Source organism: Eurosta solidaginis, chromosome 3 (assembly GCF_040869045.1).
Source record: "Eurosta solidaginis isolate ZX-2024a chromosome 3, ASM4086904v1, whole genome shotgun sequence".
Lineage (NCBI taxonomy): Eukaryota > Metazoa > Arthropoda > Insecta > Diptera > Tephritidae > Eurosta > Eurosta solidaginis.
Window position 1 is genome coordinate 256437455 of NC_090321.1, and position 16839 is coordinate 256454293.

At 38.5% G+C, this 16839-nt stretch overlaps 3 protein-coding genes across 4 annotated transcripts; 1 reads left to right on the forward strand and 2 right to left on the reverse strand.

Annotated features, from left to right (window-relative positions):
• Window positions 1-7210: 7210 nt before the first annotated feature.
• Window positions 7211-10990, forward strand: Mettl3 (methyltransferase like 3). Its single transcript, XM_067776050.1, has 7 exons — window positions 7211-7499; window positions 7568-7876; window positions 7946-8070; window positions 8670-9283; window positions 9347-9570; window positions 9813-9936; window positions 9999-10990. Exons 1-7 carry the CDS (start codon window positions 7337-7339, stop codon window positions 10444-10446), a joined length of 2007 nt encoding a protein of 668 aa, XP_067632151.1. The 5' UTR covers window positions 7211-7336; the 3' UTR covers window positions 10447-10990.
• Window positions 10991-11168: 178 nt separating this feature from the next.
• Window positions 11169-13775, reverse strand: Stlk (Ste20-like kinase). Its single transcript, XM_067776051.1, has 4 exons — window positions 13211-13775; window positions 12705-13142; window positions 12395-12634; window positions 11169-11410 (listed from the first exon to the last, which is right to left on the reverse strand). The coding sequence occupies exons 1-4, from the start codon at window positions 13524-13526 to the stop codon at window positions 11337-11339; spliced, it is 1068 nt and encodes a 355-aa protein (XP_067632152.1). The 5' UTR covers window positions 13527-13775; the 3' UTR covers window positions 11169-11336.
• A 1698-nt stretch (window positions 13776-15473) lies between these two features.
• On the reverse strand, window positions 15474-16827 carry LOC137245417 (uncharacterized). Of its 2 annotated transcripts, none has more exons than XM_067776054.1 (2): window positions 16648-16827; window positions 15474-16587 (listed from the first exon to the last, which is right to left on the reverse strand). In XM_067776054.1, the coding sequence occupies exon 2, from the start codon at window positions 16572-16574 to the stop codon at window positions 16101-16103; it is 474 nt and encodes a 157-aa protein (XP_067632155.1). In that variant the 5' UTR covers window positions 16575-16587; window positions 16648-16827; the 3' UTR covers window positions 15474-16100. The 2 variants fall into 2 exon arrangements, with proteins under 2 accessions (XP_067632155.1, XP_067632154.1); XM_067776053.1 differs by having other exon boundaries at window positions 15474-16584; window positions 16648-16826.
• Between the last annotated feature and the right edge of the window lie 12 nt (window positions 16828-16839).

The following is a 16839-nucleotide window of genomic DNA, read 5'->3' on the forward strand; positions in this document are numbered from 1 at the left end:
TGGAGAGCCGTGGATTGAATACAAGCGGCGTTAAACTCGAACTTCAGGCACGGCTACGAGAAGCAATGGAAGCAGAAGGAATTGATGTGGAAGAGCATGTCTTTCATCTTGATGGCGAGGAGACAACAAAAATTGAAGAGAAGAACGAAACATCGCAGACGGTTACCAGTACAGACTTGAACATGATTTTAGCTGCAATATCTGCTCAAACATCGACAGTGTCATCTCAACTGGCAGAACAGCAGACATATATGGAATCGCAGGAGAATCGTATAACATCCAAGATGGAAGAACAGAAGACATATATGGCATCACAACTAGAATCGCAGGAGACACGTATAACATCCAAGATGGAAGAACAGAAGACATATTTGGCATCTCAACTGGAAGCGCAAGAGGCACGTATATCTGAAATGTCGGCACAAATTTCGGAACAGGTATCAGCGCAGCTCTTTGTGAAACTGGAAGAGCAGGATGCAAAAATTTTACAACTCGAGGACAAAATTGATGCCGAAATAGAAGCGTTAAAAGGTCGTATGGAGCAGTTACAACTAAACCGCCCAGCTGTTTCAGCGAGTAATCCAAAGGTAAAGACACCATCCTTTGACGGTTCTGTTCCTTTTCAGGTCTTTAAGCTACAGTTTGAGAAGACCGCAGCAGTGAACCAATGGAATGCTGAAGATAAAGTTGCAGCTCTGTTCGTGGCACTGAAAGGGCCTGCCGCGGAAATCTTACAGACCATCCCAGAGTACGAGCGGAACCACTACGAAACATTGATGAGCGCTTTAGAGAGACGTTACGGAAGCGAGCATAGGAAACAGATATTCCAAATTGAGTTGCAAAACCGCTACCAAAAAGCAAATGAAACATTGCAGGAGTTTGCTTCAGATATTGAAAGATTGGCTCATCTTGCAAATGCGGACGCACCCGTGGAATACACTGAAAGGGTAAAAATCCAGAGTTTCATAAATGGCATACGGGACGTGGAAACGAAGCGAGCTACATACGCAAACCCAAAGCTGACATTTTCTGAAACGGTATCACATGCATTGACTCAGGAAACGGCCTCACTATTGAGTAAACCAGCATACAAAGCTCATCGTGTAGAAGTGGAAAGACCAGATTGGGTAGACACTATTTTGGAAGCACTGAAGGGATCACAACAGAAAAATGCCGGAGTTATTAAATGTTTCAAGTGCGGCAACCCAGGTCATATTGCACGACATTGCAGCAGCGGTCCCAATAGCTCCAACAATGTGGGTGGTCGTAAACGCAGAGCAGAAGGTGATGAGCAAATATCCAAGACCACTCAATCGTTAAACTAAATCGAGTCAGCCGCAAGGGGCGACAGCTGGCTCCCGCAATTGAATGCCCCATAATCTCTATCTCGCAGATTGGAAGAAGATCGAGCAACCTTACTGTTGGAGGACATGTGGACGGAAAGGAACGGTTATTGACTGTAGATACGGGTGCATCTCATTCCATCATTCGAGCGGATTTAGTCAACAAAAAGATAAGACCATTGCTTGGAGCAAGATTACGTACAGCCACGGGAGAGGACACCCAGGTAATTGGAGAAGTAGAATATGAAGTCGCAATTGGGAACGTCATGGTAGTACACAATTTTATAGTGGCAGAAATTGTTGATGAAATCATAATTGGAGTGGACTTCTTAATCGACCAGGGCATCAAGATCGACATGCAAAGCAAGACGATGCGATATAAAAACATGGATGTACCACTTAATTTCGGCTACGAGAGAGGCTACAGCAGTAAACGAGTGCTGGTGGAAGAGAGTCAGCAAATACCACCAAAATCCGAAGCAGTCATCTGGGCAAAGGTTGATGGAGATTGTGGGACAAACAAATTGTGGGTTGTCGAAGCAGCAAACAAATCAGCACTAAACATACTTGTAGGAAAAACCCTGGCTATGACAAAACAAGATGGACGTATTCCGGTAAGAGTACTCAATGAGTTCAAGTCACCACTCAAACTGACTAAAGGAGCTATTTTGGGAAGATGCCAAGAGGCTGAAGTGGTTATTAACTGTGAACAGCTCCAGGAACACGTTTCAGCTAGTAATACTGATCTTTCAAATGACATCACGGCATGGATGCAGGGACTAGAGGAAGCATATCAGAGTAAGGCAAAACAACTGCTCCTAAAGTACGCGAACATATTTGACCAGGATGATTCTAAACCAGGCCGCACCAACGTTGTGAAACATCAAATTGACACTGGAGATGCGAGACCGATCCGTCAAGCTCCACGTAGTGTTCCACTGGCGAAGCGGGAAGTTGTGAGTCAAATCATTCAAGAAATGAACGACAGCGGCGTCATCGAACCATCAGCTAGTCCATGGAGCTCACCGGTAGTACTTGTAAAAAAAAAGGATGGAAAAATGAGGTTTTGCGTGGACTACCGGAAGTTGAATGACGTAACGAAAAAGGATAGCTACCCATTGCCAAGAATTGACGACACTCTGGACTCGCTATCTGGTACGAAATGGTTTTCCACGCTGGACTTGAAAAGCGGCTACTGGCAAGTGGAGGTGAAGGAGGAAGATAAAGAGAAAACAGCCTTCAGTGTCGGTGATGGTCTTTGGCAATTTACAGTGATGCCTTTTGGACTTTGTAATGCACCAGCTACTTTTGAGAGACTCATGGACCAGGTACTGAAAGGACTACATTGGAAAACATGCTTGGTGTACCTGGACGACATCATCGTATTGGGCAAGAACTTTGATGAACATCTTAAGAACTTGGAGGAAGTTTTCCAGAGAATAGCTGGCGCTGGTCTGAAGTTAAGTCCCAAAAAGTGTGCGCTGTTTAAAAAGGAAGTCAATTATTTGGGTCACAAGGTAACGACAGAGGGCATCTGCACTGCGAACGAAAAAATAGAGGCTGTACAGGATTGGCCAAGACCACAGAATCTACATGAATTGAGAAGTTTTCTTGGGCTGTGCACATATTACCGCCGATATGTACCAAATTTTTCCAGCGTAGCCCATAGCCTCCATGAGCTTACAAGAAAAAACAAAGCTTTTGAATGGAAGAAGGAGCAAGAAGTGGCTTTCCAAACATTGAAGGAGCGTTTGTGCACTGCCCCAATGTTAGCATATCCGATTCCAGGAGCAACATTTATTCTAGATACAGATGCAAGTGGATATGCTATAGGAGGCGTTTTATCACAACTGGTCGATGGACAGGAGAAGGTAGTTGCATATTACAGCCGTTCGATTGGAAAACCAGAGAGGAACTACTGTGTTACGCGGAGAGAGCTGTTGGCATTGGTAGAGTGCATTAAACATTTTCACAAATACCTCTACGGCCAGCGATTCCATGTCAGGACAGATCACGCAGCATTGAAATGGCTTATGCAGTTCCGTAATCCGGAAGGACAATTGGCACGGTGGATCGAGCGACTTCAAAGCTATGACTTTTCCATTGAGCATCGAAAAGGTAGTACCCATGGAAATGCCGATGCAATGTCACGAAGGCCATGTAGTTTGGAATGCAAGCACTGTTCAAAGGCCGAGGCTAAAGAAGACATTATAGATGTCCGGCTAATGACTATAACGTGTACGGATGAATGGGACAAGGAACAACTAAGAAAGTGTCAGCTAGAAGATACAGGTCTGTCACATGTTATGCAAGGGCTCGAACGAAACGAAAGACCAAGCAGAGAGGATATGTCAGCAGAGAGTCCCATTGCGAAGTCATATTGGGCACAGTGGAACAGTTTGGAATTGATATCCGGTTGCTTGCATCGAGTATGGGAGAGTGAGGATGGTCAGTGCAAGAAGAAACTTATAGTTGTTCCCAGAAAGAGGATTCCTGACGTGCTCAGCGAGTTGCACAATGGTCCAAGTGGAGGCCATCTTGGAATCACGAAGACACTCGAGAAAATTAAGCAGAGATTCTATTGGGTTGGTTGCCGTCAGTCGGTCACCGAGTGGATTGCCAATTGCGAGGTATGCAACAGAGCGAAAGGGCCCAAAACCCGAAGTCGTGGCCAGATGAAGCAGTATATTTCAGGTGCACCATTTGAAAGGATCGCCATGGATGTCGCAGGTCCATTTCCTACTAGCAACCGCGGAAACAAATACGTACTGGTGGTTATGGATTATTTCAGTAAATGGCCAGAGGTATACCCAATCCCAAACCAAGAAGCAGAAACAGTAGCAGAAGTGGTTAAAAACGAATGGGTTGCAAGGTATGGTGTACCAATGGAGTTACATTCTGACCAAGGCAGGAATTTTGAATCAGCTGTGTTCCAAGAACTGTGCAAGAAGTTGGGCATCCGAAAAACACGGACAACTGCATTGCATCCTCAGTCCGATGGTATGGTGGAACGTTTCAATAGAACATTGGAGGAGCATTTAAGGAAAGTAGTCGACAAGTACCATAAGGACTGGGATACACACATATCATTATTCTTGATGGCCTACCGATCGGCAGTACATGACACAACGGGCCAAACTCCCGCAAAGGTAATTTTTGGCAATGACCTTCGACTGCCAGCTGATTTGAAGTATGGGATAGATGCCGATGCGGAGAGGAATGTCAAGAAATCCACTGATGTCTTAGAAGAAGAGCTGAGAGAGATACACGATCTGGTAAGGCAACGAGCAAAGATTATGAGTGACAAGATGAAAGCGAGGTACGATAAAGCAATTAATTCGGAAGGGTTTCAGGAAGGAGATTTGGTGCTGCTATACAACCCACAACGAAAAAAAGGGTTGTCCCCGAAATTGCAGTGTAACTGGGAAGGCCCATACAAAGTTGTAAAACGGATCAACGATGTAGTGTACCGCATACAAACCACTACCAAACCACGAACCAAAATGAAAGTGGTTCATTTGGAGAGATTAGCAGCGTTTAGATCGAGAGATTTGTCTGATCGGGACGATCAGACTTAGGTGGAGGGCAGTGTTACGAATATTAGCAAAACTAAGGAGTGCTGCCAGCTCTAAGCCGATCTAAGCAGTGACGTGAATGCACATCAATAATTCAATCATTATGTATCTACATAAACGAATCAATAATTGCGTCTACACATATGTACACATTCCGACGAGCAACATTTACATACAAGGCAGCGAGAGATGAGATGTCACACACCGATGAATTTACTTATACGCTTATGTGTGTGCGGGAGACTGTAAACTACAAACACATGCATATACCTTATCTGAGTTGTTACAAGAGAGAGCAATAATTTGTGCACGTAGTTGTGGCTGGCGATTTTGTAGCCGAAACAACTAGTAACTTCTGGAAATCGAAGAGCCTAGAAGTATGCAGCGTAAACTATAAAAGCGGCGCCAGCGAGTAAGAAGGAATTCAGTTTGATTTGAATTGTCAAGCAGTTACGAGTAAGACGATATCTAGCGAGCAATAGCACTATTATTTTGAAAGTCAGTTTCCTTTAAGATATCAGTTTGGTTATTAAGCTATTCGTTGCACAGTTTGAGTGTTATTGTGAAGTACTTAATAAAGGCCATTTTTCCATCATTCAATATTGGAGTTATTTATTCAACAGTTTAGTGATTCGAACTTAGCAGAGGATTGCAAATAAGAGGATTTGCAGAAAATTCGTTACAATATGAAGAAAACGCAAAAATAAGTCTCTTAGTCATAACGTATCCAAAACAATGAATAAAATCTACAAAAAGTTATTAAATTCACCAACTCGAATATTTTTGGGTTATGGATATGACGAGAAACCAAAAACCAATTAGTTGGCTATGATATGGTTATGGTGTTAGCGTTATGGTATGGCACCATTAATCGATTACATTGATTTCCATAGGGTAGGTTCGATCAGCTGTTTTATCTGGTTATGGTTTTATGGTTACAAGACACCATTAATTGGCCCTTTATCTGGTTATGGTTATATGGTTATAGGCATTTTGGATGAAACAAGTGTGATAGCTTAACCAAAGAGGATAAATACAATAAGAGCCGTCACTAGTTATTTTTTTGGCATTTACTCGATGTATACTGAGAGGCAGTCGCTACTTTTTTTTTGGGCGAGATGTTTATAAATGTCTTCTATACATTTTCGTGGGGTATTTGTGTTTATTTATCGACTGTATTTAATTAATTTATTTAATTCTCTTTCTAAAAATCACAGTTGCACAAGGGGCCTACCAGGGATGCACCTTAACGTTAAGCTAATCGTTTATCAAAAAATTTCCACCGTTTCCGTTGAAACACATCGAAATATTATCGATAAAGAAATTATCAAGATAAATTGTATCTCGTTTTTAACCGAAACGAAAAGCTTTCGTTAACGTTTTTAACGTGATACTTTATGTTTGAATTGTGCTGGCAATGCTATAGCCATGGTGAAGCCGTAAGGTGGCAACAACGAGCGCACATACACACACAAACTCTATGTAATTTGTTTGTGTAATTCGTTGGTGGTAATGTCAAAAATACTCTGAGAAATGTTCGTACTGTCAAAATTCATGAGAAAAGTTGCAATCAGCTTGGATAATGCTTTCACCTTTAATGACTCCGCCATCAATCAGCTTTGCCAGCATAGTTTGAAATTAATAATCAACATAAACGATTTGATTTCGTTTTGATATGGCAGAAAACGAAACGAAATCATTTCGTTAATTTGACGATCTTAACGTTAATAAACGAAACGAAATGACTTCGTTTCGTTTATTAACGTTGATTATCGTAACGAAATGATATCGTTTCGTTGGTTAAGCATGCCTGGGGCCTACACGGCATGGATAAATGCGAGACAATTAAAAATGTCCCTCTCAGAAAACATTATGCATAAATTTTTTCAATTTCCAGCGAGATACTCGCCACAAAATAACGAGTGACGGCTCTTATTGTATTTATCCTCTTTGGCTTAACCGTCAAATGCCTGACAGGATGTTCAATATGGCTGCTTTTGGGAGGCTATCTTCAGCGGGTGATAGAAAGAGATACAGAATGAGACAGCGATAGTCAATAGAAAATCAGGTGATCCATTCTATTTGTAATTTTGACGTTTATGCAGAAGTTATCATACTTGTCTTATCCACAATGATTATAAGTCACCATTAATTGGCCCTTTACAAAAAGCTGTTAATCGAAATCACTACAATTTTTCTTTTGATTTGAATAAATTGTACAAAATCGATAATGAAATTTTTTATAATCGATAGAAAACATTTTCTTTTACTGTGAATGCCTGCACAAAGAAAAAGAAGCATTCGGACTTATTTTTGGTGCATTCGGCAGATTTTTGTTTGTATAAATTCATTGATTGTTTTGGCGTGGTTGTATTATTTGTTTAAAAGTGATCGTTTGTATTGCATTATTATTGTGCGATGGCTGATGCATGGGACGAAATCAAAGCAGTAAAAACCAAGCGTAATACACTTCGAGAAAAATTGGAAAAACGAAAGAAAGAACGTGCCGGCTTATTGTCTACATCGCCAAATAGCGTTGTTGACACGGCCAAAGATTCCCCAAATCCACCAGTAGAATTGGGTTAGGTCGAAAAGATAGGTTGTTTGTTGTTATATTTTTGTATTAAATAAACTATTTTTTCCACTCAGAGACCGATGCCGAGGCGGAAAAAGGGGTGCTACAGGCGCTTTCCTCAAGCACACTTGTGTTACCCATAATTTCCACACAACTATTAGAAAAAGTAACTGCATATTTGGATAAGGCACCTGCACAAAAAGTTATCAATTACACTTTAAATAAATTGGCGGAACAAGGCGCGGTTAATATAAAGAGTGTTACAATTGGCAAAGATGTAGGCTGCGAGGTAATATCAGTAGAAACTAATATAATTTTAGAGTTATACAAAGATATGATCAATGATGGATATGTTGGCATTAAAGAAGAATTAAAACGAAAGTGTAAGAGCTACATAAATGATTCTTTTTAATATGTATTAGAAATTCTCATTGTTTCCATACATGTTGCAGTCGATACAGACGACGCTGAAAATGAAGATTGTAATCTAAATAAAGCTCTAAAGACTGACCTAAATGCTGGTGCTAATGGTCGTAAAGATACCAATGCTACTGGCGCAGATGCATCCGATATTATGGTAAGTTTTTCAACACAAACATCATTTCTTCTATATAAAAGAAAAAATACGTATTGCCAAAGAGCTTGCTCAAATTTAACCCCATCAGATTGAAGGGGTTAAAGTTTAACCACACTTTTTTAGCGGTAGTCAGGCGAGTACCAGAAGGTGGTTCATGGTTTACCGGGCACAACAAATTAACAACAAACACCTGCCGATATTTCAACATCGTAGCCCACAGAACTGATTCACAACGCTTTGGTTTGTGGGTGCCATATATCTAGATTTTAAAACACCCCGGTTTTACCTGCATTCTAATGGAGCTTTTATTCTCTGATTCGGTTTTCTATGAAATTGATGGTTTTGTTTACTCTAGTAATATCTTCTTTAATTCGTCTAGTTTATTTCAAGCACTTGTTGCGCCCAGTTTTATCAGAACAATTTGGGCAATGTATACGTCCTCCACACTTCGCTGTTAATTTAACTGCTTTTCAAGTTCAACATTTCAGTTTTCAGTAAGGTTTTCGTATATTTTCTCTTTATTCATATGGGCAGAAAGTTTATAGAGTTAAGCCTTTGTGGCAGTCGTCTTTCAGTAAATAAAAAATTTGTTATCTTAGTCACTCCTCTCCATGCCCTCAACCCGTGAAAAGCAGAGTAAACAAGTTGGTGAAGAGATTTTAGAGTTATTAACAAAACCTACTGCCAAGGAACGTTCGGTTGCTGAAAAATTTAAGTCTCATGGTGGCGCACAAGTCATGGAATTTTGTCCACACGGGACTAAGATCGAGTGTCTTAAAGCTCAGCAAGCCACTGCAGAAATGGCAGCAAAAAAGAAACGCGATCTTAAATTAGACAATGCTATTGCTGCTGCTAAATCGCAAAATAGCGATACCGAGGATTCAAATCTGATACAGAATAGTTACGAAAACGAAACAACAAACCAAATCGATTCAAATACAAATTCAGATAGCATTGGCAATGGAGGAAGTAGCACAAAGGACTCGGAAAATGATACAAAAGCAATTGAATCGGAAACAGAAGATGGGGAAATTGTTTCCGATAATTTAAAAGATGGAGAAGCTGATTCACAACAATCATCAGATGAAACTATAGAAACTTTAGAAGACACTTGTACGAAATTACATTTCAAGAAAATCATTCAATCACATACAGATGAGTCACTTGGTGATTGTAGTTTCTTAAATACCTGCTTTCACATGGCTACATGCAAGTAAGTCATAGTTGTAACTCTAAAGTATATTAAACTACACATTCTAATGCTTGTTGGCTTTAGATATGTACATTATGAAGTTGATACAATACCGAATATTAATACAAACAAACCGGTTGATGTTAAAACTAAATTATGCATTAAGCGTAGCATTGACCCAAGTGTTACTTTATATCCACCACAGTGGATACAATGTGATTTACGTTATCTTGATATGACGGTGTTGGGTAAGTTTGCAGTTGTAATGGCTGATCCACCGTGGGATATACACATGGAGTTGCCTTATGGTATGTACATGTATTGTAACAAAAGATTGGTCTAATTAGCAAAGGGATTGGATTAAATGATTGCATATGATGAGATGCTTTTCATAGACTTCAAAACCAAAGTACTTCAAAAGATTCATGGCGCCCTTGTCGTTTCTGGCCTGCTTTAAACTTAAGGACTACTTACTTATTCCCTTTGGCAATTAACCTATTCAAAAAAAGTAGGAATTTTCCAAATTGTTGTTTTACCATATATCGAATAGGTACAATGTCAGATGATGAAATGCGACAGTTGGGAGTACCAGCGTTACAGGATGATGGGCTCATTTTCTTATGGGTAACAGGACGTGCCATGGAATTGGGTAGAGAGTGCCTTAAACTGTGGGGGTGAGTTAGAAAAAAATTGCTTACTTTAATTTATAAAAAAACGACGTTATTTTGCTACACAGCTACGAACGCGTTGATGAGCTAATTTGGGTGAAGACAAATCAATTACAGCGCATCATACGCACTGGACGTACAGGACATTGGTTAAATCATGGCAAAGAGCATTGCCTGGTTGGTATGAAAGGTAATCCGAAGAATTTGAATCGTGGCCTAGATTGTGATGTTATTGTAGCTGAAGTGCGTGCTACATCGCATAAACCAGATGAAATATATGGCATAATTGAACGCCTTAGTCCGGGTACACGCAAGATTGAACTCTTTGGCCGACCGCATAATGTTCAACCAAATTGGATTACTTTAGGTAATCAATTGGATGGCATACGCTTAGTTGACCCAGAATTGATTACACAATTTCAAAAAAGATATCCTGATGGTAATTGTATGTCACCAGCGACTGCAGTTGTAACGCCTGGCACAACTACAAATCCAACTAGTGCTGTAAAGAAGTAAATAGAGAGCGAGAGTGTGAGGAATATTTAGCTATTAAGAAGTTATCAAATATACATTAAGGATACAGTGTATGTAGACCAACGTAGCAATTATTGACTAAACAGCATTTAAAATACAATTGTCAATTGATATATTCAATTTAAGTTATATACCTCATGCGCGTTATATTAAAATGAGCGATATATCAAATAAATTGTGTGCGTGTGTCTTGAGTAAAAGATTTTTGTTAATTTTAGTATACGTATTAGTCAGTAAGTTGCTAATAATTTGAAGGTAAACGAAATACACAGTTAAAAATAAAACGGATACATTTAAGAGAAAGAAACATTTGTGTAATTCTATATTTAGATTAATTAGCGAAATCTGCTTATACAGCGTCAAAAAGTTCTTCAATAAAAGTTTGATAGATGCCCTATCGCTGAAATTGTTTGCAGGCCTGCCTATCGTGAGTTCTGAGACTATCAAAGGCTGCATATACCTTATAAGGTGATAAGTCCGTAATTCTAGAAGCACAATAGAAATAATACACAGAAGCACTTGCATAATAAACTTTGTATCAATTAACTGTTCTTGATTTGTAACGTTAAAAATATACCAAAATGTTGTGAAATAATTTATTTTACTTACCAGTGGAATGGGGCAATGACAACCTGAGTTCCTTAAATTATTTGATTTTCATCAACATGGTTAGTTGGGAATTTGTCGACAAAAATTTACGTATATTTTATAGAAATCGCATTGATAGTCTTTAATATTATCTCTTGGAGGCATTACGTATATATGTAAGTACAAATCATTATTTTTACATTTATAATGAAATTTAGACTAATGACTTATGCCTAAAACGTAGATACCTAATGTAGATTTGTGGCTTGACTTCAAGATTGCATTTAAAAGTCCCAATCCCAATCATTGCTGTGTACATTCATTTCGCTTAGATCGTTGCATAGACCCAGGCTCTCATCTAAAATGGAGAAAAACATTTGTTTGAGTTTTTAAACTCATTTATATATTGTTTTTTAGGTAAATGCATAGGGCTAAACTCTGTTTTTTTTTTTTGATAGTGCAAAATTACGTGTACCTCGCATTACGTGCAAATACTTCAGCAGCGTCTCTTTGCGCAATCCAATCTTTGCAACTTGTGCCGATCATTGGTCCTCCTTTTGATTAGCTTAAGCTTTAAGCCTTCTAAGGAATCACCTAAGTTATCAACAGGAACTCTTCAGGGCAAGGACTTGATACAAGAAGAAAAAATTATAAAACTTTTATACTTAGGTCAATTTACTCCGAAAAGCTTTGGCTGAAGAAGAACATTATTTGGATTCAATTATTGGTTTTTCGGTAGTACGGGCGCAAATCTCGTACTTTGACTACACTGTGATGAGCAGTGTTGAGAAACGCATGTACGATGACTTGTCGATCAAAAACTTGTAAAGTGCTTCACTCTGATTAAACTGCACGGCCAATAGAAGAATTTTCAACAAAAGCCTACAGCAGAAGTCTTAGCAAAAAATACACAGTTTCGACAATATTGAATCAAAGCGAGGTTGTGGTGTAGGTTCCGAGCAAGAGTCGAATCAACTCAGCCGTGCGGAAAAGTGATCGGATGTGACGCACCACACTTGGCGGGATCATTAAACCACTAAAAGTTCGCGACCCGCTATTTGCACTAAAGTTTCTCCTGACCTAGAGTACCAGCTGACGTAGAAGATTTGAACTAGCAGTTGAAATATATTTTTGTCAGCTGCACTATCTACATATAAATGTTGTTTGCCTTGCTCTGGTGGCTTGTGCAGAACTTTCAAGAAAACTGACACCGATTTCTTCTAGGCAATGATTCCTCCCTCAAAATTTGTTGAAGTGGCAGTCTTCATAAAGAGGCCGACATATTCGCATAAAGAGGCAGCCGTCTTTTTTATACTAATTTAAGTTACCCCAAAGTACACACCTCGTATTTTTGAATAATCCTTGGTCTCTAAGCTAAAACGTTGCAATTGATCTAAAATGCTTGTATGGCGGCATTGTTTAAAAAATGTATGACTTAGCAGTTGCAATGCTGACCAACGACTAGACGGTCTTTTTACCATACAAATTTCGGTCATTTGATGAAATTCGTCGGAGAAGATACGTTGACAATAGATTTGTTGCGCCTGCATGATTGATTCTGAATCATGGTTTACAACCATTTCTGTAAATAGAAATCGATGCAATGTAAAATGATACCTTGATTTGCATCCAACATGCATACACATACTCACCAATCATTTCCTCGCTTGCCGGACATGTTGAACGATCTAAAAGAGTTGGCACATTTCCCCTCAACTTTTCCGTAAACATAAATGTGGGTTGCGCATCAGCAAAGGGCTCCACACCATTTGCCAATTCGCAACATGTTATACCTATGGAATAAATATCTGATTTTTCTGTATAACCCACTATATTTTGTTCCAGCACTTCAGGTGCTAGCCAATTTAGACTGCGTTGACTGCACGCTGCCAACTGATGTAAAGCTCCAATACGTTGTCCATGTGCAACAATACTAGTACATTCTCGGAAGCCAGATAATACAGCTTTGGTTTGATTCAGCAGTATGTGACTGGCACGTATGGAGCGATGTATGTACCCACGCCGATGCAGATATTCTAAGCCCGTCAGTACATCACGCATTATTAACGCTACAAATATTTCCGGAAACCCTATATCAAGCGAAATAATTTTAAAATTCTAATTTCCAAAGTAGAACCTCATCGCTAATACAACTCACCTGCCCGAAAACAATTGGCGATGGTATCTTTACAGCTGCCAAAACACATTAATGGCGCTATTTGGAATAATTCACTACCATATACAAAGGATGTATGGAATGTATGTATATTGGGATGATTGAATTGCCGCATAACGAGTAGCTCATCGCGCGCCAGTAAGCTTTCTTCTTTGCTGGCTTTGTCCATACGATATTTTTTTACGGCGACATGTTGTCCGTTTGGTATATATTGTGCCAGGTAAACGGTACCAATGCTATTAAAGCAACGGGATAGTTCCACTTTCAAATCGTAATCTTTGGGATTGTAGCCAAACATATTTGTCGTTGATTTTTTTATCACTTCTCTATCAAGCCTTCTGTTTTTGCAGCTGTTTTTCTTTTGAGAATCAGCAGGCCTCTAACAACAACATTTAATACAGGCGGATACCCTACAGTGTAGAGTTGGGTCGTTTCGTTCTGAAATTGTTCAATTGACCGGCTCTCTCAACTGAACAAGTGAACTAGATCTTCGATTTCGGTTCTTTTTGTTCTTTTAGTTGCACTGCTACACCAATATATGTATGGACTATTTATGAAAAAAATGTTTTGTAAGAAACTAATTATTACATTTATTAAACTTGAAAAGTTCATATTTACAATTTGTGTCTGTACTCTTTCAATTTCCTGGATCTTCCGAAATTTTTAACTTTTTTTGAAATATATATATATATTAACTAATTTATTCATTACTCGTTTAAATATACCTACACAAAGCATTGCTTCATACACACCCCCATCTATACTTGTTGGCTTTTTTCGCGGGTGCGAGCAGCAGTGATCAAATTTGCTTGAAAAAAAAGAACAGATGAACAAAAAGAATAACTTGTTCGTTCATCAGAAAAACAACGAAAGATTCGAATCTCTGAAATGAACGAAAAAGCACAACTCTACTACAGTGACGGGTTTGCGCAATCAAGTTAGAGATGATATATGTTTGATGGGTAAACTGACTTACCGATTGTTTTAGAATTCACTATAGCGCATGGCGGAACGATACAAGTGGCAGCATGGTGACATACCTACAAACAAATAAAAATTCCATATACTCTGTTGTTTTTGTAAATTCGATGGACAAATGTTAAAGTCGTACTTCGCCGAAAGTTGATGTATCAAATCAAATAAAAAAGTTAATAATCAGCTGTCCCATGCTGCCACCTTGTATCGTTCCGCCATGCTATAGCGCAAAGATGACATAGCGTGTATTTTTGTACAAACACCGTTCAATAAAGAAAATTTTTTCCGGAAAGGACAGCGATGTGTGCGGATCTGTTTCAGCGTACGGGTAAGACCAATAACTCTCGGCTCGTTTATGTTCCTATAAAAGTTCCCTCAACGACAAAACAGTGCGTTGGAAAGAAGTAAGTTTCTGAATTCTTTTGTGTTACCTTGGGGTTATTGTTGTTTCTTGTGGATTGAAAACACAGCAATAATAACGTGTGTTCAAAGTCAGCTGTTGACGCAACGTAAGAAGTCTGTTGAATTTTGTTTTTCTATGTAAGTTCTAAGTGACGTTTACATTTTGAGATGCCATTTGTTTGTTTGCATTTCATTTTGACTTTTTGTCATACAAATTGGCATTTATTAAAATATAAATTTCAAAGCTGATTATGATGCCAGATTGTATGCGCTAAGTGGAGTATAATCGTGGCTAAGTTGCCAAGTTTACGCCAAGTCAAGTCTATGCTAAGCATCAGTAATGCGCGCGTTATGGACATCAACGTAATCGATTAATGGTGCCATACCATAACGCTAACGCCATAACCATACCATAGCCAACCAATTGGTTTTTGGTTTCTCGCCATATACATAACCTAAAAATATTTGAGTTGGCCAATTTAATAACTTTTTGTAAATTTTATTCATTGTTTTGGATACGTTATGACTAAGAGACTTATTTTTTGTGGAACATGTTTGTAATTTTTTGCGTTTTCTTCATTTTTATGAAATTTTCGCGATTTTTAGGTTAAGGCACCATTAATAGATCACATTGGAGATGGTTACGACTATGGCGTTAGGGTTAAGGAAGTTTAATTATTCCTTTAATCGATTACATTGATTTCCATAACGTAGGTTCGATCAGCTTTTTATCCGGCTATAGTTGTCACCATTAATTGGCCCTTAAAGAAGTTTAATTCGCCCTTGAACGCCTCTCCACAATCTACTCCGGCTTATTAGAAATATTATTATTACCGGTAACGAATATCACAGGTGATAAATAAATTAATTAAATTTAGTACCAAGCTTTGGTATTTATTTCAAAGTGTTTGTACGTAAATACATATGTACAAATGCATAAACATATTCAGATATTCATGTAAATAAGATATTTTATGTAGCTGAATTAACTTTAAAACTTTATTTGTAACTTGAGTAAATGTAGAACCTAATACAATTAAAAACAAAAATATGTATATATATTCCGACCAGCATTTAGACCATCTTCATATGCCGTTATGTTGTAAACAGATGTAATTCAAAAACTTGTTTGTTTTTAAATGTTTTTGTTAACAAATATTTCCTAACAGTACAGATTCAAAATATCCTACTAACGCTAGTTCGTCTTGTTGAGTATGCTATCATATCATCAATTCTCAACAAGTTAGCATTTGCAGTTACATTTGTTTACAATTGATCGTGTAATATGTAAATATAACACAAAAACTGCTGCTGCAGTTGGGCGCGGCACATGTGGACCTTAAATACAAATTCCGGTCAGTGTAATGAACTTCGATTGCTGCACAAAAATAAAAACAAAAGAATGTATGAATGACGTTTAAATTTAGGTATTTGTTCCTTGTGTGGTGAAGGAGCACAAAAATTTCCACAGCTTAAGCAAATAAAATATATGTACTTAATTCTTTGCCACCAATTTGTCGCAATCAGTGAAATAGTCAGTACTTAGCTTAACTAGCGCAGCACCCGAAGCCAAACCAGCTAGCGTGGCTACAGCAGCATTATCTCCTGGGAGCAATGAACGCATCAAAGCCCATGCCAACACCGAACCCATACTGAATAGTGACCCTCCAAGTACAGCGTACACACCACGTTTTGACCTTGCTATATTATGTAGATGTGGTCTTCCATAAATGTAAAAGGCTGTGCCAGTTAATGTGCTCAATAAAAGAACATTGGTCAAATCCTTTTTGGGTATTATTTTTGATACAAATCCTGGATTCATAACATTTACAGATAGTGCTGAATATGACACAACACCATGTAATGGGATGTAATAGTGGAAAACATTTTGTTTGGTAAATGGTTTTAGCCCAACTTTGTCACATAACGTGCACATTGCATTCTTGTTACTTGCTCCATCATTGGCCATAGTTGTAGTGCTGCTTTTATTACAGTTGTTGCGTATGAATTAGAAGATGTAAGATATGAGCGCTTCAATTTACCTTCTATATTCTGCACAAAAACCAAAATATTTTATATTTGTTGTTTGAACAGCGGGATAACTTAGTACGTTCGCCTATTGCCGGTGAATTTATACAAATGTCACTTTTCGCCTAGATGTTACATAAAAGAGAGACTCACCGTCAAACATTCGTCATTTTTATTTTTATTCTCACAAGTTAGTGATGTCATAA